Source organism: Drosophila hydei, unplaced genomic scaffold (assembly GCF_003285905.1).
Source record: "Drosophila hydei strain 15085-1641.00,03,60 unplaced genomic scaffold, DhydRS2 tig00000060-arrow-pilon, whole genome shotgun sequence".
In the NCBI taxonomy this organism is placed as follows: Eukaryota; Metazoa; Arthropoda; class Insecta; order Diptera; family Drosophilidae; genus Drosophila; species Drosophila hydei.
The window spans coordinates 448,599-476,468 of NW_022045656.1; the positions used below are offsets into that span (position 1 = coordinate 448,599).

Below are 27,870 nucleotides of genomic sequence, written 5' to 3' on the forward strand. Positions count from 1 at the left end.
CATAATTATCCTACTTGATGATCCCAAGAATAAGTCCTCAAAATAAACTGCATTCTTCTCCCTATTATTGTATTTGAATATAATAATCCTGAAACATGTTGTCACGCTTAAATAGGTCGACGGTCAAAACGGTTTACAATGATTTTTACTTCACTTAATTACATTGTCTAATTACATTTAACAACTTTACTTTAAAGCAAATGAAGGTTTTGCTTATGTTTCCTAGACGATTCCACAATCCTAAGCGCTAATAAATTAATTGAACAGAGTTTTCATATAGAATACCAGATACAACAGTAAATAAAATGAATATTTTGTGGTGTTTAAGAAAATAAAACAATTTTTACTATTATAAAATATACACGCACAATTTTAACATATTTGCGGCACACTTTCACATGAATTTTATCTTAATATCTATACTTAAATTTATTTGTTCTGAAGCAATATTAAATTGTTTAGATATAAACGAAGCTATATAATGTAAACTCAACCAAATATTTATATATCTGTATATTGTACAATAGACCGGAGTATTATTTAATTAGATAGTTTTATATGTTGACAAATTTCACACGAGCAAACTTTATAAACTAATTTACCACTACAATTGGCAACAGTTAATGCATATATATTGTGGTTGAGCACTACGCGTCGTGTATCTTCAGGCTGTCGAATTCGTCAAGCGTGTCTTCCGATCCGGATGCCGTCAAATCCGAGAGTTCATCAAGACACTTTTGGCGTTTACGCACATTCCAATGTAGGCCCTCGGCCAGTGAGTCGAACCAGTCGGATATTTGATCCTGGGCACAAATGCTCGGTACAGGATAAATAGAGGTTGTCACTCGCAGGCTATCACCATGATTTAATTCTTGATCATTTCGCCCGTCGAAAGATACGCGTGACGTATTCCTACTATCCGGCGATATTGATATCTAGGAAGCCAAAAGCAATTTTAAGATTTAAGAATACCATAATCAACGTAATTGTCTTACCTTCAGCTCCACACCGGCTGGGATTACAATTGGCCTAAAACTTAGTGAATGCGGACAGATGGGCGTTACTAGTATAGCGGGCACGGATGGATGGATCATAGACGCACCAGCAGCTGCCGCATAAGCTGTACTGCCCGTTGGCGTAGACACAATCAATCCATCTCCCTGCACAGATGTAATGTACTTGCCGTCCAAGAAAATATCAATGTTGCTCAGATAGGGGGATGGGCCACGATTAATGACCACCTCGTTTAACACCAGAATGCTGCTGTGACCACCCGCACCTTGTGCTGAGGAGGGACTACAGTTGTTGTTGCAGGCCTTTGGGTTACCTGCGTCGCCAAAATTCGATTGTCGCTGGAAATGGGGCTTCAAGAGATTACTAGCTTGCTGCAGGGACTCCCTGCGACGGTCGCCTTTGCGATGGATCGAACAGCGCAGCCGACTTCGCAGTGTGAGTGCGGCATGACCTTCCAACACATTGGTCACTTGCTCCTGAAAGTTGTCACACTGAAACGGTGTCAGAAAGCCCAAAGAGCCCAGATAGAAGGCCATAACAGGTGGCACCGATTGCTGGAATAATTGCGAGGCATACAGTAACGTGCCATCGCCTCCAAGACAGACAATAAAATCAATGCGATCGGTGAGATCATCGCGGCCATCTCTGTAGCAAAAACCCAAAGATTGTTAATATAATCATAAAATTGATTATATTCTAATTGACATATTCAGCATTCGTACTCACTTGAAGGTTACTAGCTTCTCTCGCAGCGCCAGGAAACGAGAACGCACTCCAGTGTAATACTCATGAACCATCCGAAATTTTGCACTCTCCTGCTCCAGTCGGACATCGTCGCGCAGCAACTTGTCCTCCAGCACTGCGGACTCCACCCACACGACCATATTTTTCTCTTGGACCAGCCATTCAACTAACTGCACAAATGGTAGCAACACTTGGGAGTCCTTCTTCTTGATTACGAGCACAGTTAATGGTGGCTTATACCAGGTCAGGCGCTGACTGGCGGGATCTTGGATTTGCATTACCATTGCAGAGTTCTTCATAATGCGCCCGCATGGCCCGAATTGCTGGAATGGCGAAGGTGCGTTTAGGCTACGCGTGCGCCTGAAATACATGTTTCAAAAAGAAAACATGGTAAATTGAAGCTCAGATCAAAAAATATTTATGAATTTCAAGTAAACCTCAAAGTGCGCGCCTCAAATTTAGACGAATCTTGGTCCGACTCAATATCCTGACCCTGATCTTGGCTTATATGTTTAGAAACAAGGCTACAAGGCTGCAATGCCAGACACAATTTCTGATGTTGCATATTTACTAATCCAACTAATTTTTCTTGGATTTTAAAACCACATCACAGAGAGCTTAGCAAAGATTTATTGTCGTTGTAAAATAACTGCTCTTAAGTACAAAGAAACTGGTTGGAGATTTCGTTGCTTTGCTCGCTCTGTTGTGCGAATCGTTCGAAGGTTACAAAATCACTGACAGACCAAAACATTTCTGAGAATAACGAATTTTTTCGTTACAGCAACACGTTGAGAAACTCGTTTAGCCTCAAAATCGTAACCACGGGAGCTGCACGGTCGTTGCCAAGATAGAGTAAGAGAGAGGAATAGGCCTCCAGTCAGAGAAAACGTCGCACAACGTAAATGCGGCATAAAGGCGAAAAACTTGGTGAGTGCAAGGTTTGCTTCATTGTGGATAATACTTCCGTTAAACAAATTGAGTTAGCGGCGAAGTGTCAGGTTTTTGTGTAGGTTATATATAGAGCGACAGAGAGAAATATATATTTTTATATATAGATGGAGAGAAAGAAAGAGAAAGGAGGAGCTGAGAGCTGTGAGAAGGAAAAATAAAGAGAGAGAGAGAGCGAACAAGAGAAACAGAGAACAAAAGCGAAAGAGAGAGGGAGAGAGAGAGAGACAAGCACGAGAGAGTGAAAGTGCGAATGAGACTGAGATTGCGAGAGTGAGAGTAAGAGTAGGAGTGAGAATTAGAGAGATAGAGAGAATGTGAGAGAGAGAGAGAGAGAGAGAGAGAGAGAGAAAGAGAGAGAGAGAAAGAGAGAGAGAGAGAGAGAGAGAGAACGAGAGAGAAAGAGAGAGAGAGAACGAGAGAGAGAGAGAGAGAGAGAGAACGAAAAAGAGAGAGAGAGAGAGAGAGGACGAGAGAGAGAGAGAGAGGACGAGAGAGAGAGAGAGAGGACGAGAGAGAGAGAGAGATAACGAGAGAGAGAGAGGGATAACGAGAGAGAGAGAGGGACAGAGAGAGAACGAGAAAGAGAGAAGAATTGGACCAATGAAATTTGTTATTGCTACGTGGGGTTACTCAGTTAGGTTTGGGTGTCGGCAATGTGGTATTCTTCCATTAAGCTCTGCCTGTTGTACTCCGAATCCCATGCGCAATGAAAGGCTATATATTTGTGATCAGATCAGGCTTTTACACCCCGTTAGTGTTATATTCCTAATTTACAACCGATACTTACAAATGTTTTTTAATTTTGCGTGTCTGCCCACATGGGCAATAAAGCTCACAGCGTATCAATAAACAATAGCAGACTAATTGAAGACAAGGCTAGGCTGCTTGAAACTGATAGCGATGTCGATCACTGTGACGTTGCTACTTTTTATTTCAATGGATAAGATATTCAGAATATTGTCAATAAAAGAAAATAAAAACAGTTGGGTGCGACCGACTGCATAAACTCGTGCACGTCTAAAAGCTGGAATAAAATAATGAGCACTCCCGGATTTGCCACACCCAAACAGGAGGACCACAAATTTTTTACAATTATCTGTAGAAGAAGTCAACAATGATCCACTTCAACTAGTCGAGGGTTATCTACATTCTGACACTCAAGCGTCTCTAGCGACAATAACATCTTAAATATTAAATACTATGCTTCTTGAGATATAGTAGGTGCCGCGGCCCTTGTGGGTGCACACAGAAAATGTCAGTACCTTATTAACTGAGGCTACCAACGAGTATATGTTGCCTTTAAAACAGGCGAAATGCTTTGCATTTATAAAGACGGACGACAGACATTGCACAAAATGGATATACTCTTTTCACTTCACGAACGGGCATTACGAAAACGAACAAATCAACAACGATTTTAGCGCAAATTTAAGAAAACGTGTCTCCAGCTATTTTGTTGTTTTCCACTTGCAGGTGTGGTTCCACTGTTCCACTGTGCGACGAGGCAAAAGGCGCACCTCATTGACTTTTTAAAACCTATCTAGCCATTTCGCCAGGGTGTTAATGAAGGGCCGTCTGTCGCTTGTTCAATATACTGTGAACGTACATGCAAATTGAAGGTTAAGTCTTTTGACCCGTTGCCCCTTTGGAGCCCCGTCTCTCAGATTGATTTTGATTTTGATTTTGATTTTGATTTTATTTTTGAATTTCAGCTATGCGCGCTGGTCATGAGCTGTTATAAGGTTTTTTATTTATGAATGGCACCTCGCACAAACTGGCACGGAATTAATTAATAGGTATTGACTGACATTCAATGCCTCGAAAGTTCTCCAAAACAAATCGCTAATAAAAAATAAAAGACAGTAGCTAGTAGAACAAGTAAGAAAGCTCTAGTCGGGGTGCCCGACTAGGAGATACCCTGATCCCAGTCCTTTGAGTTTTGTAATATTTTCCGTAGTTTGTATCGAGTATTAAAAAAAAAAGAAAACAAATAAAAATCGACATTGCGAGACCAGGATTCGAACCCGGATTATTTGCGCAACGTGCACAAACTCTACCAACACCGCCACTTCATAACTAAAAAAAAAAAATAAATAAATAATATAAAACAATAAAAAACATTTCATCTCCTCTGGTCTCGAACCCGGACCAAGCTGCATCCGAGAGGTGCCTCTACCAACGCAGCCACTGCCCTTCTTACGCGAGCTGTTGCAAATTTGAACATAAGTAGCAGCTAATAATTCAGCACAATTCAATCGCAATTTCAATTCTTGGAATAGAAAAGTATACACGCATTTGAATGTATGTGTGCACACGCATAGGAAAAATGCGTGCGCGTGGCGCTGCTGACATGTGCTTTTGGAAATTGGCCAAACGTTTTGTTTAATAACTTCTGTTTTACTTAATGGATTTTAATGAAATTTTCAGCATATGATCTACATATCCTATTGGCTTGGTTGAGATGCAAACGCCTTCACATAATGGCCCTAGTTCCAACTAAACTTAAATTCTAAGAATTTGGGGGAATTTGGAGCCGGTATCCAAAATCCAACAAAAATCAAAATTGCATAAAATATACATAACACTAAATACAAAATTTGGAGGCTCTAGCTCTTAAGACGTTCGAGATATAATTTATTTACTGCATTTCAATAATGTTTTTATTCGATAACAATTAAATGCGAATAGTTATCGAATATTTGAAACAAACTTGACCTGCGCGTGCTATACACGGACCTACAAAAAAAATTTCAAGTCTCTAGCTCTTATAGATGCTGAGATCCACGCGTTCACACATACGGACAGACGGACAGACGGACAGACGGACAGACGGACAGACAGACAGACGGACAGGGCTCAATCGACTCGGCTTGTCGTCCTGATCAAGAATATATATACTTTATGGGGTCTGCCACGCCTCCTTCTGCCTGTTACATACATTTGCACAAAACCATTATACCCTGATTTCCCATTTTTAATGGGATCAGGGTATAAAAACATTAATAAAAAGTATGTGGTGCCCACACACAGATCAAATAGTGGCTTGAGTGGTTAATACTTAATACTAATCTAATCGGCTTTGATTAACAAACGGCGCCACCATAGACAATGTCTGAGTATTCACGATGTTAGCAAACTCGTTTTTAAGTGTCTGAAAAACCGTGATAAGTATTCATAAACAAATATTTATAGATATATCTGAATCTAAGCAGAAGGGTCAAGGACGTTATGGTTTGTGTTAACTTAAATAATTCAAAAACACAAATATAGAGTATTCCCTGTACCAGTACAATATGTGTCCAATATAATTATATTGAACTATCAACAGAAGTTTACAAACAAGCCCATTTTAGGTATTCACCTGATAACAAAACCTCATTCATCATGCTGACTATAAAATTTATTTAAAGAGGATCAATTACGCGATAGTTAGGTAGGTACAATATATTTAAACTTTCTGATAATTGATATGAGACGTGCCAAGTAGTGAGGCACTTATAAGCTGTGCATTAAATTACTTATTTAGATTAAGGTGAATAATTAATTCACGACTCAACTGGCAAGGTCCAAATCAAGTTTGCGGCCCACACGTCAGCAACTCGATTACACCAATCAGCAACAATTGATTTCGATCTTGTGCCCTTGGCTTATACTCAGTTTACGCAATCTAAGAAATCCTATGTCCGAGATTTATTATAAACGTAATTCAAGATTTCCAACTACTAAACTGAGCTTAAGTGAAGTTCACGGACGAGCCAAGCGAGATTCAATTCTTCAATATTATACTACTTATGCCTAATCGTGTCTTTTTGAAGGTCAGTTCCTCAGTAACGCGAATTCGAAACAATCTTATCTGGCTTATGCCTATCTATATGACACTCGATTTGTTGCCTCGGGAGGTAGATTTTAGTCTTTGTTACTTACGGCCAAGTGCCGGAGCGTCTGCGACGTGTCGTAGATGTGAAATAGTCATTATTATAGTCATCCAATCCCTGTAGCGGCTTATTTTGATTATCTTTGGCAACGTTATCCTTAACCGTGCTGAGAATTCTACTCGAATTGCTGGAATCAGAGACTTTGTAATAGCTTCCACTCTTGGTCAAGCGCTGATGGTGATTCTGGTTGGTGCTCTGACGGATGAGCAACTCGTTGTAGTGGGTCAACTGTTGCTGCTGTTGGCTTCTTCCATGGGCACCGCACCAGGCGAGCCCATAGTTCCAGCGCTCTTCGAGTCGGTGCTGATGTAGAGTGGCCAGATCAATATCCGAACGACAGGACATAGTTCAGATGCACTGATACACTTTGCAAGTAATTTAAAAATCACAAATCAAAGTTCACTTTTTAGATTTTTAGCATATTGCGGACACTTTAGCAAGCTACAATATTTTCTTTAGTTAGCATAACATTTAGTTGGCGTTACATACTCCTAGCCAAAAAAAACTTAAAGACGGCCCTGAGAGATTGCTCAAAAATGTAAACAGAGTTAACCTTGCTCCCTTTTTCGAAAAGTGTTAAAACAAACTTCACAATAGCCACGACTTTTTTATTGTTGAGTCAGTCAGATGCCATTCAAATCAGCAGGGTAAACGCCCCAAAAACGCGTTCAAAAATTAAATATATTTTAAATGAAAATATCAAAGTAATATGTCGCTATTTTGCAACAGGTTTTAGAATCAAATAAGAGCAATCGCTGGCGTTAGGTTTTCTGTTTTTTTCTTTGTTTTTGCTTCTGCGTTTACGAATTTTGCTTAAGCATCTGCGACATGCTCTTAGTTCCGGCTCTGACGTCAACTAACTGTCTTTCTTATTTGCATAGAAATTCCAGTCAAGAAATATACTGAGAAAAGAGAGAGCAGGAGAAAGAAAGAAAGAGAGAGAGAGAGAGAAAGAACAATACAAAACAAAGAGCTAGCTAAGTATGCTTGGATTGATGCATCATTAATCAGCAACTTTTTAACATTATTTTTGACAAAGGGCAGAAGCCCTTGGAAAAATTGCAGACGCTGCGAAATTGTTATTACATGAAGGGATAATTTTATATTAACATTTTAATTAATTATTAATAATTGGCATTGATAGACTATGTACCAGATTAAGTACTAAGTTCTGGGAATATATAAATTAATAATTATGGACTGACTGAAATTTTTAGTGAAAGGTTAACTTGAAGTCCTATTAGCAAGTCAGGAAGTAATTCAGTGTCGATTAAAAATAAAAAATTATTAATTACAATAATTATGCACTTGCGTGAACTTGTAAACAAAGAAAATAAACACTTGATTGCAGCAACAAACGAGCAGGTTTGTAACGAATTATTGAACAAAGAAACGTTATGAAAACAAAGCCAGTAATCTACTATAGCTATACTAGACTCTAGAGTTCAGACTCGAGTCGAGTGTAATCATTGGCTGGATCGCAAGGCCCACTGAATGTCTTATTGATTCTTATACAGTAATGATTGGCGAGGAGAGCGGCACGTGTAAACGTTTGTCTCTTTAAGTTAAATGTCCAGTTATGTAAAGATAGAAAAAACATTTAAAACACAGAAGTCAACTAATTACATATTATATAAGATGGCGTATTTAGCACACGAAGCTTAGGCCCTTGCTTCAAGCAAAGCCAACGACCGACACGAGAGAGGGAGTGAAACCGAGAGAAAGAGAGAGCTATACAAAAGAGACGAGATTTGTAAAGAGAGGCAAGGAGAGATAAAGAGAGCGCGCCCCGCCGATCTCACTAAACACAACCGTGCTGTCTGGTGAACCAGCGATAACTGAGCTGAAACGCCAAAATGGTGATAAAATTGTAAATCTTTGTGCGATTTGAAAATAAAGCTTACGAGCGTCTCCAATCGTCGCAAAGCGTTTCCAAGCGATCAGACCTGTAAACAGCTGAGCAATTTTTGGACACGCGTCGTATAATCAACAAAGAGCGAGCGAGAGCGAAAAAGAGACTAAATAAAAAAACAGGTGCTTGTGTGTTTGATAGTATGTATATATGTATATATAAATAAAAACCCGACAACAGTATGCAAGTTATGTAAACAACGCAGTAATTGGCAGCTAGTCTTGCCCAATTATAACTTATATTCATGTCTTATAATCTTCTCCAATTATATTGAATGCCGCCTGTACAAAACAAAATTGGTTTTGTTTCTTTAGGAGTGAGTTTACGTACTAATTAAATTGCTCCCAGTGAAGTGTCATTGCACATTACGACTTTATATATTGCTTCTATTACTTACCACCACCAACGCATTTCTATATCGCTAGCAGTGCCATTGGCCAAGAGACCAGGCCCAGGAGCAGATGATGCTGATCCATTGTTGTGGCGTGCACTGATTAAATTTATCAACTTATTGTCATGCTCATCGTAGTTGCCACAATGCGATGAAGCACCTGCACTTCCTCCTCCATTTGCACCTGGCACAGATTGTGCAGCTGATGTCTTAGTCGTAGGATTTGGGCATTTGATTATGTTATAGGAGGACGAGGACATGGTGAACAATCACAATTTAAACTTTAAAGTACAATTCCACAGCACAAAACAGTATTTAGTGAGACTTAAACGTATTTGTAAACGTTCAATTTAGGTACCATTGTTTTGGAATTATTTTTTCTGCTGTGGCTGACCTACAAACGCGTTTAATTTTCATCGTCGATAGAACTTCAAATATTAATAAGTTCGACAGATTGGCAGGGTAAATGCTGCAGGGTTTTCACTACTAACAATAGCATCATTTATTGATATTTTTTTATTTATTTTAGATCCATTCATTTGCTAAATTTAATCGATACGTCTGGAATCAGTTCGATTACCAAAATGAACGAACAAATTCCGACTTGAACGCAGAATTTGCATTAAGAGGTGTAATCGCGTAATAAATCATAATTTTGCGAAACTTGTAAAACTACACATAATATACAATAAATTGGGTCATCTTAAAAAGCTTATAAAAATCACTGTTATTTAAGATTTTAACATATCAACATAACAGCGATATATCAGCTGTTGCTAAACATATATCGACTATTCATGTTTGTCTTATATACCGATTTATATAATGTGCATTTTCGATCATTCGATATACTTAAAAACATATTTACACTAAAAATAACAGTGTAAGTATGCGGAAAACTGTTGTTTGTATATTCAATGCTTTATAAATTATTTTTCCTACATCTATTACAATGTAGAAATCGAAGTTATCGATAGTTAATATACACAACTGCATGCAGACTGAATGCTATAACACTCAGAGTTTCAGTTATTCTTTAAAAACTATTTTGTCGATTGTTCAAGGGCGGATTAGTTGTCCAAAAAGCTAGCATAGTTATGCTTACCGAAATTGATTTCGTTTTTCGAATAAACTACCCACTAGTGTGCTTTTTCTTGTGCCTGTTGAGCTCTTTGCTGGCACTGCATCTGCCTCATGACACATTTGTCTAGCTCGTTCCATATCCCGTACATTCATTTTCAAGTTAACTCAAATTTAAGATAAAAAAAATAAATTCAAATAATTTATAGCTTTTACGCATAAACACAACCGCGCGCTGGAACTGCTCAAAGTGTACTATAGCACACACCTATAGTTCGAGATGTTATGCATTTCATATGACTAGATAAGCACGCACACCTGTCACGACCCACACACACAAAGGCATACATATTTTGATATTGATTCGCACACCTTGAATTTGTTAACAAAAAAGGCAAAAGCAATCTACCGTACAAAAAAAAACATGAAACAATGAAACAAATCAGAAGCGTGTAAATCGTCATGTATCTTATGTGCGGCCTGCGGTAAGCATTTATCCATTCTCTTTCAATTTCAGTTATATTTTGTCTATGCAAAAAGCCTTCTAATTGATGTTCGATAAGCCCAAATGCGTATCATCGGAACTGTTAATAACTCGGCAATGGCAGTGCAAACAGATTAAACCGAGGTGAGCAACATGTAACTAGGAACATATATGATATACAATATACATATATACATTGACAAACGCAAAAATCTTAAAAACCACTTGATCAATCGACTGAAGTATTTAGTTGCACGGTGCGCCTGCGCCAATTGACAGCGCAGTATAAATACAATTTTTAATTGATATTTCAAAATATTCGAGTTACTAAAATAAAACTATATAAAACAGCATTTAAAAAATCCTGATTTACGTCACACATGTACACCAAACAGACAGCAATAGCATAGTTACACTACAGCGAAAACTACTAATTCCCCAAATGGTGAGCTCTTAAACTTACGCACTACCCGTCATACAATTTTGTATTTTCAATTTCATCGAACGTATCCTCCGATCCAGATGCAGTTAAGTCTGACAACTCATCAAGACATTTCTGACGCTTGCGCACATTCCAGTGAAGTCCATCGGCCAACGACGCAAACCAATCAGATATTTGATCTTGGGCACAAATGCTGGGGACTGGATAAATTGAGGTGGTTACGCGCAGACTGTCGCCATGAAAGAGCTCCTGACGATTGCGACCATCAAAGCTTACCCACGAGGTATTCCGACTTTCAGGTGAAACTGAAATCTGTGAGACGCGCAAAATAAGCCAATTATATTTATCAATATTTTAATATTACTTGCTTTTAATTCAACACCTGCAGGCACAACAATGGGTCGAAAACTCAAAGAGTGTGGACAGATCGGTGTCACCATGATGGCCGGCACGGAAGAATGTATCATGGAGGCACCAGCGGCCACCGCATAGGCTGTGCTACCCGTAGGCGTGGACACAATCAAACCATCGCCCTGCACCGATGTGATATACTTTCCATCTAAAAACAAATCAATATTGCTTAAATATGGTGACGGGCCACGATCGATTACAACTTCGTTTAATATTAAAATGCTGTTAGCCAGGGAAGACGCGTGCGCAGCATTCAAATCTACAGCTTGCTCGAATCCGTGTTGCTTTTCGCTTCGTCGATGCATCACACAGCGCAGGCGACTGCGCAATGTAAGCGCTGCATGGCCTTCTAGAACACTGGTGACTTGTTCTTGGAAGTTATCAAAACGATATGGCGTTAAAAAACCTAAAGATCCCAAGTGGAAGGCCATCACTGGTGGTACCGATTGCTGGAACAATAGAGATGCGTACAACAGGGTTCCATCCCCACCAAGACAGACAATAAAATCAATACGATCTGTAAGATCATCTCGACCATCTCTGTAACAATATTATGTTTAACATATATATTAAAAACGTAAGTTAAAACTTACTTGAAGGTCACCAGCTTGTCACGAACAGAGCGAAATTGCGTGTCCTCATTAAGTATAGCGTCGTCTAGCACTGCAGACTCTACCCACACAACCATATTTTTCTCCTGCACCAACCAAAGCACTAGCTGCACAAATGGCGTTAGTACGGAGGCATCGCAGACTTTTTTAATGACCAGTACTGTGAGTGGAGGCTTGTACCAAGTCAGTCTCTGACTAGCTGGATCCTGGATTTGCATAACCATTGCTGGGTTTTTCATAATTCCGCCACATGGACCAAACTGCTGGAAGGGTGAAGGTGCGTTTAAGCTACGAGTACGCCTAAAAAAAACAGGAATTTACTGAAAGCAAAAATTGACTTAGCTACAAGTATGAACTATTGTAACTAAAAACTCCGTGAACTGTTTTTTTAAGCACCAACGATTTAATAATGAAACAGGTGGTATACAGCTTGTACATTTGTAAAACAATTTCATTTACTTATTTGATGCGCAGCTTCACGCGTGATGCAAATGAAACGAAAAAGCTTACCACCACCAGCTGCTGTTCATCATGTCATCGCAGGCTATGCTGGACGCATCATTGTCATCAGCGATTCTTTTGCTTTCATTGTTGCTTGGTTGTAGTTCGTGCCGACTGTGTTCTAAATCATTGTCTTTAAGCGGTTCTGGCGTTGTAGACATTATAAAATCCCACTCTATTAAGTTTTAAACCATCTTAACCGTACGGTAGTGCTTAAATTAATTGACTTATTGAATACAACAATGTGACTGTACACTGCGTCCAGCGAAATACTGATAAAAACGTAGTTTCCAAAAATACCTAAGATGGGAATTAACTTTTTTTTGCATACTTTTAAGAGCTGGTATTAATTACTTTTTTACATGCTTTTATTCGATTTACAATTCTTTTATAATGTTAATAAAAATAAATGAACCCATAATATTATTTGACGAAGAATCGATGCACTTAACAGATACTGATGTATAAATAATAAATAGCTACATAAGCATAGTAAACTATTTGTGGTTCTGTTGAACCCAAAAATAAATTGGAATACATATTCTATGCTATTTTTTGTTTCTTTCAATTTGCCTTGTTTACTTACCGAAATTGCTTACGTCTCTCATTTAAATCTAAGACGCGTGCTCTTCTCAACGGTTTTGGAGAATTTTCAGGAGAATTTAAAGCATCGTTGCCATCTGTATCACCCTCCCCAGATATGGAGCTGACAACCATTTTAAGAGCCAATTGCATGTCGTCGTCGCTCATTTTAAAGTGGTGGTCAAAAATTTTTGTTTAAGGTTGGATGTGCTCTCAACTTCACTGTCTCAGCGTTAGATTTCAACTAAATGGTTTTCTATGCCTTGCCTAATATATACAATGCCTGAATACAACATCTATTTACATACGTAGGTGAATATATACCTACATGGGATATGTATATTGTAAGATACTGTATTGAATAAGCATACATACTCGTACTTTGAATTTTAAAGATCGCACTCGAAACAATAATGTCACCTAATATAGTATTCGAATGGAATATACCACGCATCCAGTCCTACCTCACATAATAAGCTACTACCAATTCAAATAACTGAGGAGTGAGATGAATTTGGATTCTTATGCTAATCAAGGACCAATCAAGTGTTAATGCGCAAAAAAATTAGGATGCCCGTTTTTATTATGTTATGGTTACAGGGTATAACTGTTAATTTGCATTTTATCTTAACAGGCAAATTGCATAGATATGTGCATGTATATGTAGTCATAGATATATTTTGTATATAAGAACAAACATGTGTAGCGAGTTTCAATACTTTGCTACAGTTTTGAGCGTAGTTGTGTAAATTCTACATGTTTTTTCATAATTAATTGTTTTCACCCTGCGGCAAACAGACGGAAATTGTATGTTAGCAATTATAGTAAATTCAAGGTAATCCTTTGTAACTACCAATTTTTTGCATGAATGTGTATCAGCCCATTTACTTTGTTTTAAATGAAATATATATGGGTTTTCAATTTATCAAAAAGGTTTTCAATAATACCTACATGTAAGAAAATTATCACTCATTTGAATATTCGCTGTCAAAATATACAAAAAAAAGCTCGGTGCTGTGGATAAAATACCGGTTGGCTTTTGGTATTTTGTATATCGATTAGAATTCTCGATTAATCAGTAAGCGCTGACGAAAAAATTATTTCTGTGAATTCTAACTCTAAGAGTAGTTAAAAGTTGCATAGATTTTAAGAAAACAAAAACTTCAATGGCAACAAAAGCATCTTTAACTATGCAAATGCTGGCTAACCGTCTGGGTAACTTTATACCCACTGCTGGGACAAAAAACATAAGGTAAGCAGTACCACATGGGTCAACTTCTGTGACGTAATTACATACATAAGGACGCTTCTTTCTTAAAATTAAATCCTGACAGCTTACTGCGCCATGCCCAAACACAACTTCTGCGGGGGTATACTTCGGAAAAACAGCAAGAAGTAACTGATGATGGCACGGTAGTGGATCAGAAAAAATCCCCACAATCACTGGAAATCGAGCGGTTGACGCAAGAGTTGGTGGCAGCAAAAGACCAAAACAGCGAACTTTTAGACAAATACAAGCGTGCGTTGGCTGACAGTGAGAATATGCGCACACGGTTAAACAAACAAATAAGCGATGCAAAAATATTTGGTATACAAAGTTTTTGCAAAGATCTACTAGAGGTGGCTGACACTTTGGGCCATGCAACTCAAGCAGTTCCTAAAGAAAAAGTAATTTTCATTTAGTTCTTATCAAAAGCTCAAATTTTTAATTGAAACTTACTCTAATCGCATAGCTCAACGGTAATTCAGATCTAAAGAATCTTTATGAAGGTCTAAGCATGACACGTGCTGCGCTGCTTCAGGTGTTTAAGCGTCATGGCCTAGAACCAGTGGATCCTATCAATGAAAAATTTAATCCAAATCTGCACGAGGCACTATTCCAAAAAGAAGACACTACTGTTGAAGCAAACACAGTTGTAGAGGTTACCAAGCTCGGTTACAAACTGCATGAACGTTGTATACGCCCAGCTCTGGTTGGCGTGTCCAAGTGCTGATATAACGATGCTCATCGATATCCTCTGTTTATGCAAGCTACTTTACATAGATTACCTTCTAATGTTTGCAATTTGTCTTATGCTGCTAAATTCATGTACGATACTATGTAAATACATATAGGTTTTCCATATACCGGAAATATCCAAGTTTCCTAGTTATTAAGTGTACTATGGCATTCAGTGTACTACATACTTTCTTTCTCCGACGTAGTTGCTGAATGTCTAGTTTAAGGGATTTATAATTAATAAACTGTTTTTTATTTGTAGTTTATTAATTATTTGCGTTTGTTTTTATTATGCATACTTGTGTATTATTCTTCATGATGGAAAAATATAATTTAAAGATTTTATATATTTATATACATAAATAAGCATTTATTTTGCTTTGAAATCATTAATTATTTTGCATAATAGAATCATATGCATATGCATATATAAGACTCTAAATTTCTAATTTCTAAGAAGGCCTACGTCGTTTGAAAATAGTGCAGGTAGTCGATGACAACGAAATTTCTATGGAAATCGAAATTTTCTTTGTCTCAGCAGGTAGAAAAGGTTTCGCCTGACGTCGAACATTCGTGGAAACAAGAAAAGATATTTTCATGAAGCTAGGCCCAAGTTTCGATCACCAATATTTATTAGTTGTTCTTTTACCCTGGCGTTGAGCAGAATGTATCGTCGGTTCCTGAAGTTTCTTCTACATTTGGCTCTGTTGCAATGCATAAGCGGCCGCATACCGTTGATGCCAAAATTCTACGGACAAGACAGTGCAATAATTGTCGACACTGATAAGTCCCGATTGAGTCCAAAGTTACAAAATGCGCTATATTATAATATTCCCGTCTACAAGCTAATCAATCCGAGAACTACTCCAACACCGATTGCGTCCATGAACACAAGAGCTCCTAAAGTTGTTGACGAGTATCCCAGTGATTTGCTGGACATTGTTCGCACTAAGCTGGGCTTAAAGCGATTAGACCAGCTGCCCAGCATAAGAGAACTCGGCAATCTGTTGGGCACCAGCAACGGCGAAGAAACAATCAAATATGTACGCTCTCTGACTTCCACGGATCAAGGCATATCTCTGATGAAGGCCTACTTGGAATCGATGGATTATGAGTCAGCCGACTCCAACTCTGATAGCGAGGAGATGCAAGAGGAAAAAAATGATAACGAGAACAACGCCGAATTAAATGTAGACTACGATGCGACGCCAGCCAAGCTTGACATACCAATAACAACGAAGATACCAAAGGCACAATGGGAAGGAAGTGCCTCAATGCAGAGCTTCATAAATCAATATAGATTGGATAGCAGCACAACATCCAGGTGGTTGCCATATAAGCAAGTCCTGGTCGCACCCGTTCAAGCCAACCAACATCAGAATTTAGCACCAGCTATGCAACCCGTACTTGTTCGGCATCCATTGCCCTATCATTATCCTATTCCATTACGACCAGTATTGTTACCTGCACCCGTGAAATCCACGCAAAAGCAACGCAAGTCACCCGCATCCCACAAGCCTTCTCAGACGCCGGAAAGCGCGCTAGCGGCACCCACGCATTTAAATACGCCCATACTCGCAATGACGCCTGCTTCTCCAGCTGGTAATATTTTGGATATGCCATCCAAGATTACACAAGCACCCACCACAACAACAACTCTTCATACTGGGAGTAATCTAAAGCCACCACACCTCAACACACCTAAAGAGACCACATTTGCTCCCGTAGCGCCGCATGTCCAGCAATTAGCGCAGATGGCCAACATTTCCCCACACATACTTGATAATTTTTTGCAGCACCAACCAAAGTTGGCCGAGTTAGCGAAACGGATTAGTCGATTACCGCTGGTTCAACAACACAGCAAAGCTATTGATTCGCAGTTGTTTATAGCTGTCAAAAGAGCCCTGTCGCAGAATAACAACTTGAATGATTTACTTATAGCATCGCAGCCATAAATAGATTAAGTGTGGATTTCGAAACTACAGTTTTTAATAAATATAAATCTAAATCGTAAATACTTCCAATTGCTTTGTTTCAATTGTCACCTTACAAGCACATGTAAAAACATGCATATAGACATAACCTCTATGTAGGGGAGGGAAAAATGTGGCGACACCTCAAAACGCAAAGTCCATGCGATTAATTGGCCAATGTATTATTAAATGTCGTTAGTTTTTCTACCACTGCTTTGCATAACTGTCGCCTATATATCAATCAGCGACAATCTAATGTTATAAGCAAGGGAATCCTTTAAACTGAGGATAATGTGTGTTTAACAATTTAATGAAAATGCTGCACCAGATATTGGCGCAACACTTTGGTAAGATTGTTAAATTACTATTTGTCCATTAAAAATAGCACTCGAGAGCTGTAGTTACTAAGTTAACGAGCGTGCATTGGACATTAATGATTTCGGAATTTAGGTTATTTTAACAAATATCATTAAGCAGATAAACGTAACTAGATGCGTGACTGGTCGAATGTGAATAAAATTGGTTGTGTTCTATATAACATTATATTAACAGCAACAATAACATTCATATCTGTCAATGTAAAATACTTATCGATAAGGCCGGCAGTATGTGTAAATTATTGAGTTGACCAATTATCAACACTGTATATAATTCTGTTAACACAAATAAGCTAATAAACGTTGTGATGGCGGCTACGTATATGTGTAGAGTTTATAGATTCTGTGAAATTATTAAATATATTCGACTGGAAACCCGGGATTTCCGCCATAAAAAGTGAGCTGGAGACAGGCAATACTCCAACTGTAAAGTCAAGCTTGACGATAAACTTGTATTATAGACGTTCAACAGGCATTTAAATTGAAGCGCTTTTGTAATCACAGTTACCGTTTATTCTAACGCTGAAGTCCTTAACACAGAGTGGTCAGCTATAAACTTAACCGAATCGCACAATAAAGATGTTACTATCGAAGATATACTCAAAATTAAACAAGTTAAAAATAAAGAAATTCACTCGAATTTAAGGCCACGAAATTGTTTAGAGGTTATTGCGAGTCGATGAACAGTCATCAGGAGTTTCTTAGAGCATTAATTTTAACTAGTTGTATATCCTACATTTACCATAAGCATTGAATTTATGTTAAAAACATTACATTCACAGACTATCGCCCATAAAAATGCACTCAGTGTCCATAGGCCTTTGCCTAAAATCAACATCTCTTGTAAGTGTCCCTTTTAATTTAATATATTTAAGTATTTAAAATATTGTTTGAATTGTAATTATAAATGGGGTATTATTATCGGGTTGAAATTGAAAAAATACTAAGTATATCGATATATTGAATTCTCAGGGTTGCTTCTAAGTAAACTGAAACAGAACATACACGTCGTAAACGTCACCAAAAACTTACTTGCAAACAAATTATTGACAAATTTCGTGTTAATAAAATGTTTAATTAAACGTATTCTACCGTACATATTTGGCGAGTGTATGTGTGTATGAGCGTGTATGCGCCTTGCTGTGTCCAAGCGGCAGTTAAACATATGTACATATGTAAGAAAAAGAGCTGCAGTCGCAGGTTAAATATTTGTTCGTTTCGTGCTAAATCTTAAAGGCTGAAGCCAATTAGTAGCAATTATTGAATTTGGACGCAATGTCACTGCCAGGCAATGGTATTTATGTGGTGAGAGGTGAAATGGCCACGCTAATGACGGCCATGCGACGTGGTACGCGTTGGAACGCAACAGCCTACGTGGTAAGTTCCTGACATATATATAGTATATATGGATATGTATCCCAAGAACGTTCTAAACTTGATAATGTAACTGCAGGATGATGAAAAGGACGGCTTGCTGAAACTGTTCATCGATTTGAAGCAGGTGCTGAATCGCATTGAAGACTTACGTTTAATTGAACCGAATGTTTTTCTGGCGCCCTTTTTGGAGGTGATTCGAACAGCGGACACTACGGGACCATTAACTAGTCTCGCCTTAGCCTCGGTCAATAAATTTTTGTCATATGGCTTAATTGGTATGCACAACATAATCAAATATGTCTTTGGACTTATTTATATTCTTTTAAACGTAGATCCGACTACCCCAAATCTGGCTGTGATTGTAGAGATGATTGCAGATGCTGTTACGCATGCTCGTTTTATGGGCACCGATCAGTCATCTGATAGTGTAACATTTATGCGTGTCATCGAAGTGTTGCACACTCTAATTCGTAGTCCAGAGGGTGCTGCTGTTAGCAATGAGTCAATGTGCGAAGTGATGCTCAGCTGTTTTAAAATCTGCTTTGAACCGCGTCTTAGCGAGCTGTTGCGTCGGTCTGCAGAACAATCTCTAAAAGACATGGTGTTGCTCTTTTTCATGCGTCTGCCACAGTTCACAGAGGACGGCAGCGATACTGTGCTACAGAAACGCTTTACTATATATGAAGCCGCAGGCGCAGCCGCAGAGAAAAATAAACGTAAACCACATGCCGCTTTGGCTGTGCAGCAACGCAAGTCATCCGCAGCCGACGAGCCTCCTCAGACACCGCAAACCACGCTGGCGGCACCCACGCATTTAAAGGCGCCTATACTCGCAACTACGCCTGCTTCTCCAGCTGGTAATATTCTGGATATGCAGGGAAAGATAACACAAACACCCACCACAACAACAACTGTTAATACTGGGAATAATATCAACGCTCAAGTAGATGTACCATCAATTCAAGTGGAGACTACAAAACCTGACGACACAACTGATGGATATGAGGATTCTACGGCTGCCACGCTAGTTGATTCTAATAGCAGTGAATATATTAACTCTGTGGGAGTGAGGTTTACCCAGCAGACGTCTAACCAGGATGCAGCAGTTTTGTCATCTACATTGACGCCTTATGGTCTGCCGTTCATTCAGGAGCTATTCCGGTTTCTTATCATATTGTGTAATCCGTTGGATAAGCAGAATTCAGACAGCATGATGCATACAGGCCTAAGTTTGCTTACTGTAGCCTTTGAAGTGGCTGCGGACAACATTGGAAAATATGAAGTATTGTTGGAGCTGGTCAAAGATGATTTGTGCAGGAATCTAATATCGGTAACAATATAAATTATAAATATTATATTGTTAATTTAGCAAGTTTTGTATTTTAACAGCTGCTTAGCTCTGAACGTCTAAGTATATTTGCCGCTGATTTACAACTATGTTTTCTACTCTTTGAGTCGCTTCGAGGCCACCTTAAGTTTCAATTGGAGTGCTACCTTAAAAAATTGAGCGAAATTATAGCGAGTGATAATCCGAAGACACCATACGAGATGCGCGAACTGGCGTTAGACAATCTGCTGCAACTGTGGCGTATTCCCGGCTTTGTTACGGAATTGTACATTAACTACGACTGCGATTTGTACTGTACGGACATGTTTGAGAGTCTTACTAATTTGCTCAGCAAGTACACGCTTTCAGCCACTAATGCAGTCTACAGTACGCACATAATCTCAATGGATACGCTAATCAGTGTTATCGATTGCATCGAACATAATTGTGCGGCTGCCAAGAGCAACAACAGCCTAAGCCACACTATGGTTCAGGCTCCAGCGATTGGTGTTGGCGGCAGTCGACATTCTCGTCATAACAGCGGCCTTGAAGGCATAGTCATTGACAACGGCGAGGATCATGTCGAAAATATAGCGAACTTTATCAACAACAGCTCACAGCGATTGCGATTACAATCAGCGGGCGAGAGTGGCAGCATAACAAGTGAAGAACTGGCCAGCGTTAAAGAGAAGAAGCGTTTGTTGTCCAAGGGTACTGAATGGTTTAATCAACGACCTGACAAAGGCATTCAGTACCTGCAAGAACATGGCATTCTACATGCTCAACTTGATCCCATGCAAGTGGCCCTTTTCCTGCGCGAGAATCCTGGTCTTGATAAAAAAATGATTGGAGAATATATCTCAAAAAAGAAAAACGTTGACTCTAAGATTCTCATCAACTTTGTGGACTCATTTGACTTCACAGGACTTCGCGTCGATCAAGCTCTACGTCTTTACTTGGAGACTTTCCGTTTGCCCGGCGAGGCACCGTTAATATTTCTCGTTTTGGAACATTTCTCGGATCATTGGCACGTAAGTAACTGTTTTGCAGAGAAATACAGTTCATGGTAAGAACTATCTTAATAACATTTCTTACCTCTCTTTTATAGAATCAAAACCATGAGCCTTTTGCAAACACAGATGCTGCTTTCCGTTTAGCCTACGCTATTATCATGCTAAACATGGATCAGCACAATTCGAATGCTAAACGCCTTAATGTGCCTATGACGCTAGAAGACTTTACAAAGAACTTGCGTGGCTTAAATGGTGGACAAGATTTTGATCAAGAAATGTTAGCACAGGTCTTCAATGCCATTAAGTGAGTGGAAGGTTCGATTGTTGCTTAGAGATAATTTCATATCTATAAACTATTCCTGCAGAAATGAAGAGATTGTGATGCCTGCTGAGCAGACTGGGCTCGTACGCGAAAATTATTTGTGGAAAATGTTGCTTCGTCGAGGTGCAACACATGACGGACATTTCCACTATGTAAATGATGCTGCTTACGATGTGCAAATCTTTAACATTGTATGGGGCGCTTCGTTAAGTGCACTGAGTTTTATGTTTGACAAGAGCACCGAGACGGGCTATCAGCGCACATTGGCGGGTAAGATTGAGCCAGTCTTAATACTATAGCTGATTCTTTATTGATTGAAAAACATTCAATTGCAGGTTTTAGTAAATCGGCAGCTATATCGGCACATTATAATCTTCATGCTGACTTTGATGCGCTGATCCTAACTTTATGCAAGTTTACCACGCTGTTGAGTAGCGTAGATCAGCATGAGTCTGTGCCAGCCAACAATGAAATCCAGCAGGCTGTGAATTTCGGTCTCAATGCTAAGGCGCAAGCGGCAATGCGAACTGTATTTCTTCTAGTGCACGGTTATGGAGATAGTCTGAGAGACAGCTGGAAGCACATATTGGAATTGTTTCTGCAGCTGTTCCGCTTAAAATTGCTACCCAGAACTCTGATTGAGGTAGAGGATTTCTGTGAGCCCAGTGGCAAGGCAATGCTGCTACTGGAGAAACCACGCGAAAAGCAAGAATTGGGCCTTTTCTCTAGCCTCTACTCGTTTATAAGTTCTGAGGGTCAGCGTGAGCCCACTTACGAAGAGCAAGAATGTATCAAACACGGTCGGAAGTGCATTAAGGAATGTCAGTTGGATCAAATGCTCCAGGAGTCTAAATTTGTGCAACTGGAATCTTTACAGGAGCTGCTTAGATGCGTGTTATCACTGTTAAAGGCACCGGAAACACCCAAATCCAATGGACAAGCATATGCTGAAGACATAGCTGTATTTTGGATGGAGTTTCTTGTAAAGATTGTGGTTCACAATCGTGATCGCATGGTGCCGTTGTGGCCAGCTGTGCGTGATCAAATGTTGCATCTTCTGCTTGCCAGTGCTCAGAATGGCTATGATTATCTGCTTAATCGCTGCATTATAGCTGTATTAAAACTAGCCATATATTTAATGCGCAATGAAGAGCTGTGCCCCGTCGTGTTGCAATCGCTCAAAAATCTGTTATCATTAAAGCCACCACTGTTGCTGCGCATCTCCAATCAAATATCCATTGGCACCTACGAGCTGCTTAAGACTTCTGCTCAAAATATTCACTCGGAGCAAGATTGGCAAATTATATTCAATTTGTTGGAGTGCGTGGGCGCTGGTGCAGTTCCGCCTAACTTTGAAGCTGGGCAACAGTTAACCATTCCGCCTAATGGCCGTGTCACATCCGACGGCGAAGACGATGGAACTACTTCGTCAATCGATCGTGGCTACACATCTGATTCGGAGCTGAGTAAATCCTCGAGTGCAGCAGCCCCGACATCGAGTCCCAGTGCCGAAAACTGGATACTGGTTGGCAAGGACAGTGAATTGACCACAGCATCAAGGTATTTTTTTTTCTTGAATCTTAGTTACGTTCGAATATCATAATCCTTTAATTCTAGGCCTCAATCGCCGCCCAGCTCTACTACACCTGTTGTAAGTTCGCTGGTGTTTAACTGCCAACTGCAAGATCATGCACCCTTTGCATTGTTTAAGTGTTGGGACTCTCTGGCGTTCATCGTTCGCAGTGTCGCCCACATTACGCCGTATAACTTTGAGGCTTGCGTGCGTTGTATTCGCATCTTTGTGGAAGCTTGTCGTGATGGTGGAATACATCAGCGTCGAAAATTGGATGCCACTATCAAGAAACGGAATTTTAAAAAACGACAGGAGAACACACGTGAGCCAGGTGTTGTTAAGTCTACATCTACTGGAAATTTAATATCGGCGGTGGGCGACATTGCCGAAAATAGTACACCGAATGCTGCTGAACAGGAAGAGTTGGCACAACGCTACGAACAGTTGTCTATTCAATTACTGGACCTCATGTATACATTGTACACGCGTACTGCACAGATTTTCCGGTGGTGGGCAGAGGAGGGCTGTACTGTGCCGCAATCGGGAACACTGTGGACGCCTGGTTGGTGTCCGTTATTACAGGGTATTGCAAGGCTGGCCATGGATCGTCGGCGCGAAGTCCGCACGCATGCAATATCCTGCCTTCAGCAGCGAGCATTGCTGGTTCATGATCTACAAACGCTGTCAGGCGCGGAGTGGAGCTCTTGTTTCCAGAATGTCCTGTTTCCACTGCTAAACGAGCTATTGCCTGAGAGCGCTGCTGCCAGTGAGCTGGACAGCTCTCTGTTGGAGGAGTCCCGCATTCGCACAGCCACTATTATGTCGAAAATGTTTTTACAGCATTTGACGACGCTTATTGAGTTGGGACCGACATTTAATGACCTGTGGCTCGACATATTGGACTACATTGAACGATTCATGAAAGTGGGCTCCGACACACTTTCCGAACAGATGCAGGAGATACTTAAAAACATGTTGCTTGTGATGCACTCTGTGCGCGTGTTTCATAATCAGGACGGTTCACTTCAGGAGGCTTTATGGGAGCTAACTTGGCGACGTATTGGAGAGTTTCTGCCGAACCTGAAATCGGAGCTGTTTCATGATGAAGGTGCGTCGGGTGTGGGTGTTTAGTCGAATGTCAAGCAAAGCCCTAGCGTTTTAATTTCCGGTAACTGTCCGCCTGCAGATTTGGTATCGCCAGCCATATCGCTGAACATAACAAAAATCAGTTACGATCATTCAATGTCATTGCCCCTCCCAGTACGCAGTTACGAATTGGAAACGTTTACGACGGCCACAGCTAAGAGTGTAGGCTGTACCAATACCTCTGTACAGGTTAAGCGGAAAAAGAAACCTTGGACCCGTTTGCGTTTTAAGTTTAAGTTGTTCAAGGGTCTGACCAAGAAGATGAAATGAAATTAATTGCAATTTTTTTAGTTTGTGCCGTTATATTGATGTTATAGTTCTAATTGGTTATTTATTTATTAATTAATTCCATTATTTTACTGCTCGTTTTGCAGGAAGGCGAGCCCAAACATTGACAAACACTACAACCGCTCAACAGGTGCCTTCAGTGGCTATTCTGCCCAGCCGTACACTGCAGCCCACGGAGCAGACTGTCAACGCGGCTACTGATGTTGTTGCAGTTGATGTTACTGCTGCTGCTACTGCTGCTACTACACTTGCCGTGGTCTCACCTATAGGATCGCCACGACGCAGCATAATTCTCCAACCTCCAATGACGGAAGCACTCCAGCACGCTCCCAGCTTTACATTTGCTCAGGTAAGCTTGTGTCTGTTTCTAATTTAATATATATATATTATATTATAAATTTATCTTTTGAATATTCTTAGCCCATATTAATGCCTCCACAACAGTCTACGGAGCTGCCACAGCAGCCTTCCGTTAACAGTAAGACATTGCTTCCCGACTTGATCAATGAGGCAGCTGCTTCGGCTTCAGCAGTTGACCATAACAATACGTATACAACACCCGGTCAGAGTTATATCCAGCCGGAGGCGGCAACTTCCACACCAATTGTTAACAGTAATAGCTACGCCATTGAGCTGCCAGCTACGCCGCCAAATTCAGTTGAACATCAGCAACTTTTGTATCAGCAATTCCAATATCAACAGTACCAGACGCAACAGGCCCCAAGTGATGTGCCCCTTAGTCATCTTCTGGCCTGTAATGCGTATCCATCGCTGCCCAGGATGCCACAAGCATCAATTGTCCAAAGCTTTGCTCCAATCTATGAGGCGCCAGCGGCAGTGCAAGCTGGCAGTGCGAATGACATATATCAGGAATATGTGCAGAACCCCTATAATATAACTTTACAACAGGCGCCACAGGATCAACCACAAACACAACCACAGCCACAGCCACAGACACAGCCACAACAATCACAATCGGCTGAATTGCTTTTTCCGGTTGTAGCAACGCCCGCCAACTACTTTAATACCAATGTCGATCCTAGCTCCATACCACCCGGCTCTGAACTGCTTTATGGACAGCAGTAAGCAGTTAGTATAACGTTTATTTAACATAAAAATGGAAAACCAATCTGTATGTTATTAGTAATATTAGGCGTTTTTATTTTGTATACTTTTGAAAAGAAACATGTATTTTATACACAATTGAAATATTTTAACACATTCCGCGGGTGTGTGTGTTTATGGCTTTCAAATATGACGAGTATGCTTTATGTAGTAATCACACTTTCTCTTAATAATGGAACTAAATTCGACGACGTATTAGCGAAATGATAGTTTTATGTCAGTGTTTGATTTATTGAGTATAGTTTCAATTATAATAATTAAAAAGCTAATTATATGAATATGTCGTATGTATGTTATGCAAAATGGCAATTGTAAATATTGAGATCTAAAATATAAAGAAGTGTATATGAATTTGCGTGCTTATTTACTTTAATGTTTTTGTCAGCTTTAAAAGAGATAAAAAAAACCCAGACTCCGTGACAATGCAAAGTTCGCATTGCCGTGACCAGGATTCGAACCTGGGTTACCACGGCCACAACGTGGGGTCCTAACCACTAGACGATCACGGCTACGCCGGGTTGTTGTCAGCCATTAGCCAAACTTCCAAACATCTAAAGATCCGATCAAATTTTGGATTTTCAGTTTGACCTGTGTAAAAATAAAAAAATATTTTTTTAGAAAATTGTATAGAAAAATTAAATTAGTACTGCTTGCAAATAAATCAGATTAAGCTTAGTTTCATGGCATATTATGAAAATGCAGTAATAATTACTTTTATAAAATACATTTAATGAATAGAATGGGATTGATAAAAAATAATCAAACTATTTTGGCGCAATTGTTTTTGACAAAATTAAAAAAATATAAATCCGATTCCGTGACAATGCATTTGTATACATTGCCGTGACCAGGATTCGAACCTGGGTTACCACGGCCACAACGTGGGGTCCTAACCACTAGACGATCACGGCTACATCGAATATAAATTTCTGTTGTCCAAATGCTGATTTTATTACCAAGGACACATTCGTCTTATTGTAAGAGTTAGCGAACGACAGATAGCGCTATAAACTACTATTCGCTTAAATTAAAATTACAGAGTTATAAGCAATGACACGAACGTTTTTCATAAAAAGTTAATGTTAAAATTGACATATAGATGGCGTTCACAGTTACGGTTTGTTGTGGCGTCAAACCCCATCTAGCGATAATTATCTCGCCACACCCAAAGTTATTTGATTCTATGTCGCATTAACTATCGCTATAAAGTATGCCGAATTGAGTAATGCAGAACTCTGGCGCTCAACTACTTTCCCTGTTAAACCATTTTAAATCATCGTCTGATATTTGTCAATGGATCATATCCAAAAACTTTTATTCTGGTTAATATCAGCCATTATTATGTAAAAAAGCTATATTTTATTTGGAATAGGTAAATGTTTAAGTAAATTAATGGATATAATTCAATATACAAAACATTAAACAGTATAGCTGTACAAAGCCCAAAAATTCGTTTTGAGTTTTGAATTAGATTTTTAATTCTAACATATCTCTGATGGGAAATGTGGTTTAATGCTATATTCTATTAAAAAATAATAGCTGAAAAGCCAAGGCTCCGTGACAATGCATATCTGTGCATTGCCGTGACCAGGATTCGAACCTGGGTTACCACGGCCACAACGTGGGGTCCTAACCACTAGACGATCACGGCTACGCCCGACTTTTGGTTATCGCCGGCCAAACTATAAATTTTTATGAATGCGTTTTACAACTAATAAAAGGAAAAAGTGAGAGTATGATCTTCATTAATTATAACAAACCAAGTACATGCATACATGCCTACAACGTATATCAATAGATATATCTATTACTAAATAGCTAATTATGCATTGACGATTGCAATGACGATGCATATATTCTAAAAGCAAACTACATAAATAACAATTATATTTTTATTCATCACAAGAGCTCTAAAAATCGGGTTGCAGCTAGTACAGCACCTATTCTAATAGTCTGTGCGAGTGAGACAACCGTATATGTACTTTTCGAAAGAGTCAACTTCTCTCACACACACCAGGTTTTTTTTCATTTTTCTATTTTTACAGTAGCTGGAGATCTCATGTTTGATGTTTTTTTACCACCTCATTTTCCCAATGTTCAATCGCAAGAAAAAGTTGGAGCTCAGCCTTCAAGTTGTATCCGGGGCGCATCAAACGCAATCAGCAGTTCGTATGCCTGTATGAAATATAAACACTAGATGAGGCGCTCTGTTGCCTGAGCGTCGTTGCAATATCAATTCTAATCGTTGTCGCTCATGTGGAAACGAGTGTTTCGTCCAGGCGAACAGAGTTT

General features: G+C 39.5%; 5 protein-coding genes, 1 long non-coding RNA gene and 3 other non-coding genes across 18 annotated transcripts; 4 read left to right on the forward strand and 5 right to left on the reverse strand.

Moving 5' to 3' along the window:
* Positions 1-43: 43 nt before the first annotated feature.
* Positions 44-9,599, reverse strand: LOC111599668 (NAD kinase). Of its 6 annotated transcripts, none has more exons than XM_030222728.1 (5): positions 8,954-8,969; positions 6,634-7,009; positions 1,741-2,118; positions 996-1,659; positions 44-935 (listed from the first exon to the last, which is right to left on the reverse strand). In XM_030222728.1, the coding sequence occupies exons 2-5, from the start codon at positions 6,987-6,989 to the stop codon at positions 648-650; spliced, it is 1,686 nt and encodes a 561-aa protein (XP_030078588.1). In that variant the 5' UTR covers positions 6,990-7,009; positions 8,954-8,969; the 3' UTR covers positions 44-647. The 6 variants fall into 6 exon arrangements, with proteins under 6 accessions (XP_030078588.1, XP_030078587.1, XP_023171141.2 ...); XM_030222727.1 differs by lacking the exon at positions 8,954-8,969 and adding an exon at positions 8,271-8,503; XM_023315373.2 differs by lacking the exon at positions 8,954-8,969 and adding an exon at positions 8,271-8,502 and having other exon boundaries at positions 6,634-7,085.
* Positions 9,600-10,181: 582 nt separating this feature from the next.
* Positions 10,182-11,115, forward strand: LOC111599739. Its single transcript, XR_002751448.2, has 4 exons — positions 10,182-10,512; positions 10,568-10,655; positions 10,863-10,956; positions 11,034-11,115. It is a non-coding gene; the product is annotated as an uncharacterized LOC111599739 (long non-coding RNA).
* Positions 10,956-13,269, reverse strand: LOC111599738 (NAD kinase). 2 transcript variants are annotated; one of them, XM_023315498.2, is made up of 4 exons: positions 13,063-13,269; positions 11,958-12,275; positions 11,322-11,904; positions 10,956-11,265 (listed from the first exon to the last, which is right to left on the reverse strand). In XM_023315498.2, exons 1-4 carry the CDS (start codon positions 13,224-13,226, stop codon positions 10,978-10,980), a joined length of 1,353 nt encoding a protein of 450 aa, XP_023171266.1. In that variant the 5' UTR covers positions 13,227-13,269; the 3' UTR covers positions 10,956-10,977. The 2 variants fall into 2 exon arrangements, with proteins under 2 accessions (XP_023171266.1, XP_023171265.1); XM_023315497.2 differs by lacking the exon at positions 13,063-13,269 and adding an exon at positions 12,486-12,742.
* An 833-nt stretch (positions 13,270-14,102) lies between these two features.
* LOC111599709 (grpE protein homolog, mitochondrial) lies at positions 14,103-15,330 on the forward strand. The gene is made up of 3 exons (XM_023315440.2): positions 14,103-14,310; positions 14,393-14,726; positions 14,792-15,330. Exons 1-3 carry the CDS (start codon positions 14,225-14,227, stop codon positions 15,050-15,052), a joined length of 681 nt encoding a protein of 226 aa, XP_023171208.1. The 5' UTR covers positions 14,103-14,224; the 3' UTR covers positions 15,053-15,330.
* A 170-nt stretch (positions 15,331-15,500) lies between these two features.
* Positions 15,501-17,522, forward strand: LOC111599712. The gene has a single exon (XM_023315445.2). The coding sequence runs from the start codon at positions 15,723-15,725 to the stop codon at positions 17,010-17,012; it is 1,290 nt and encodes a 429-aa protein (XP_023171213.2). The 5' UTR covers positions 15,501-15,722; the 3' UTR covers positions 17,013-17,522.
* An 878-nt stretch (positions 17,523-18,400) lies between these two features.
* LOC111599657 (Golgi-specific brefeldin A-resistance guanine nucleotide exchange factor 1) lies at positions 18,401-25,786 on the forward strand. Of its 4 annotated transcripts, XM_023315344.2 has the most exons (11): positions 18,407-18,784; positions 18,861-19,059; positions 19,117-20,114; positions 20,174-21,142; positions 21,220-21,428; positions 21,490-21,716; positions 21,782-23,006; positions 23,064-24,127; positions 24,206-24,412; positions 24,540-24,802; positions 24,874-25,786. In XM_023315344.2, the coding sequence occupies exons 1-11, from the start codon at positions 18,683-18,685 to the stop codon at positions 25,537-25,539; spliced, it is 6,129 nt and encodes a 2,042-aa protein (XP_023171112.2). In that variant the 5' UTR covers positions 18,407-18,682; the 3' UTR covers positions 25,540-25,786. The 4 variants fall into 4 exon arrangements, with proteins under 4 accessions (XP_023171115.2, XP_023171114.2, XP_023171112.2 ...); XM_023315347.2 differs by lacking the exon at positions 24,874-25,786 and having other exon boundaries at positions 18,401-18,784; positions 24,206-24,354; positions 24,540-24,642; XM_023315346.2 differs by lacking the exon at positions 24,874-25,786 and having other exon boundaries at positions 18,401-18,784; positions 24,206-24,455; positions 24,540-24,618.
* A 229-nt stretch (positions 25,787-26,015) lies between these two features.
* On the reverse strand, positions 26,016-26,087 carry Trnah-gug. The gene has a single exon. It is a non-coding gene; the product is annotated as a tRNA-His (tRNA).
* Positions 26,088-26,417: 330 nt separating this feature from the next.
* On the reverse strand, positions 26,418-26,489 carry Trnah-gug. Its single transcript has one exon. It is a non-coding gene; the product is annotated as a tRNA-His (tRNA).
* A 668-nt stretch (positions 26,490-27,157) lies between these two features.
* On the reverse strand, positions 27,158-27,229 carry Trnah-gug. Its single transcript has one exon. It is a non-coding gene; the product is annotated as a tRNA-His (tRNA).
* Positions 27,230-27,870: the final 641 nt, after the last annotated feature.

Excerpts from the sequence above, each read along its gene's own strand:
- LOC111599738 (XM_023315498.2), bottom strand. The coding sequence starts at position 13,226 with ATGAGCGACGACGACATGCAATTGGCTCTTAAAATGGTTGTCAGCTCC. Across the intron at positions 12,276-13,062 it reads GAGAGACGTAAGCAATTTCG|GCGTACTCGTAGCTTAAACG; the intron begins GTAAGTAAACAA and ends TGTTTTTTTTAG. Across the intron at positions 11,266-11,321 it reads CTGCAGGTGTTGAATTAAAA|ATTTCAGTTTCACCTGAAAG; the intron begins GCAAGTAATATT and ends CGCGTCTCACAG.
- LOC111599668 (XM_030222728.1), bottom strand. The coding sequence starts at position 6,989 with ATGTCCTGTCGTTCGGATATTGATCTGGCCACTCTACATCAGCACCGA. Across the intron at positions 1,660-1,740 it reads GAGAAGCTAGTAACCTTCAA|AGATGGCCGCGATGATCTCA; the intron begins GTGAGTACGAAT and ends TTTTTGCTACAG. Across the intron at positions 936-995 it reads CAGCCGGTGTGGAGCTGAAG|ATATCAATATCGCCGGATAG; the intron begins GTAAGACAATTA and ends TTGGCTTCCTAG.
- LOC111599712 (XM_023315445.2), top strand. The coding sequence starts at position 15,723 with ATGTATCGTCGGTTCCTGAAGTTTCTTCTACATTTGGCTCTGTTGCAA.
- LOC111599709 (XM_023315440.2), top strand. The coding sequence starts at position 14,225 with ATGGCAACAAAAGCATCTTTAACTATGCAAATGCTGGCTAACCGTCTG. Across the intron at positions 14,311-14,392 it reads GCTGGGACAAAAAACATAAG|CTTACTGCGCCATGCCCAAA; the intron begins GTAAGCAGTACC and ends AAATCCTGACAG. Across the intron at positions 14,727-14,791 it reads AAGCAGTTCCTAAAGAAAAA|CTCAACGGTAATTCAGATCT; the intron begins GTAATTTTCATT and ends CTAATCGCATAG.
- LOC111599657 (XM_023315344.2), top strand. The coding sequence starts at position 18,683 with ATGTCACTGCCAGGCAATGGTATTTATGTGGTGAGAGGTGAAATGGCC. Across the intron at positions 21,143-21,219 it reads ATTTCTCGGATCATTGGCAC|AATCAAAACCATGAGCCTTT; the intron begins GTAAGTAACTGT and ends TCTCTTTTATAG. Across the intron at positions 23,007-23,063 it reads GAATTGACCACAGCATCAAG|GCCTCAATCGCCGCCCAGCT; the intron begins GTATTTTTTTTT and ends CTTTAATTCTAG.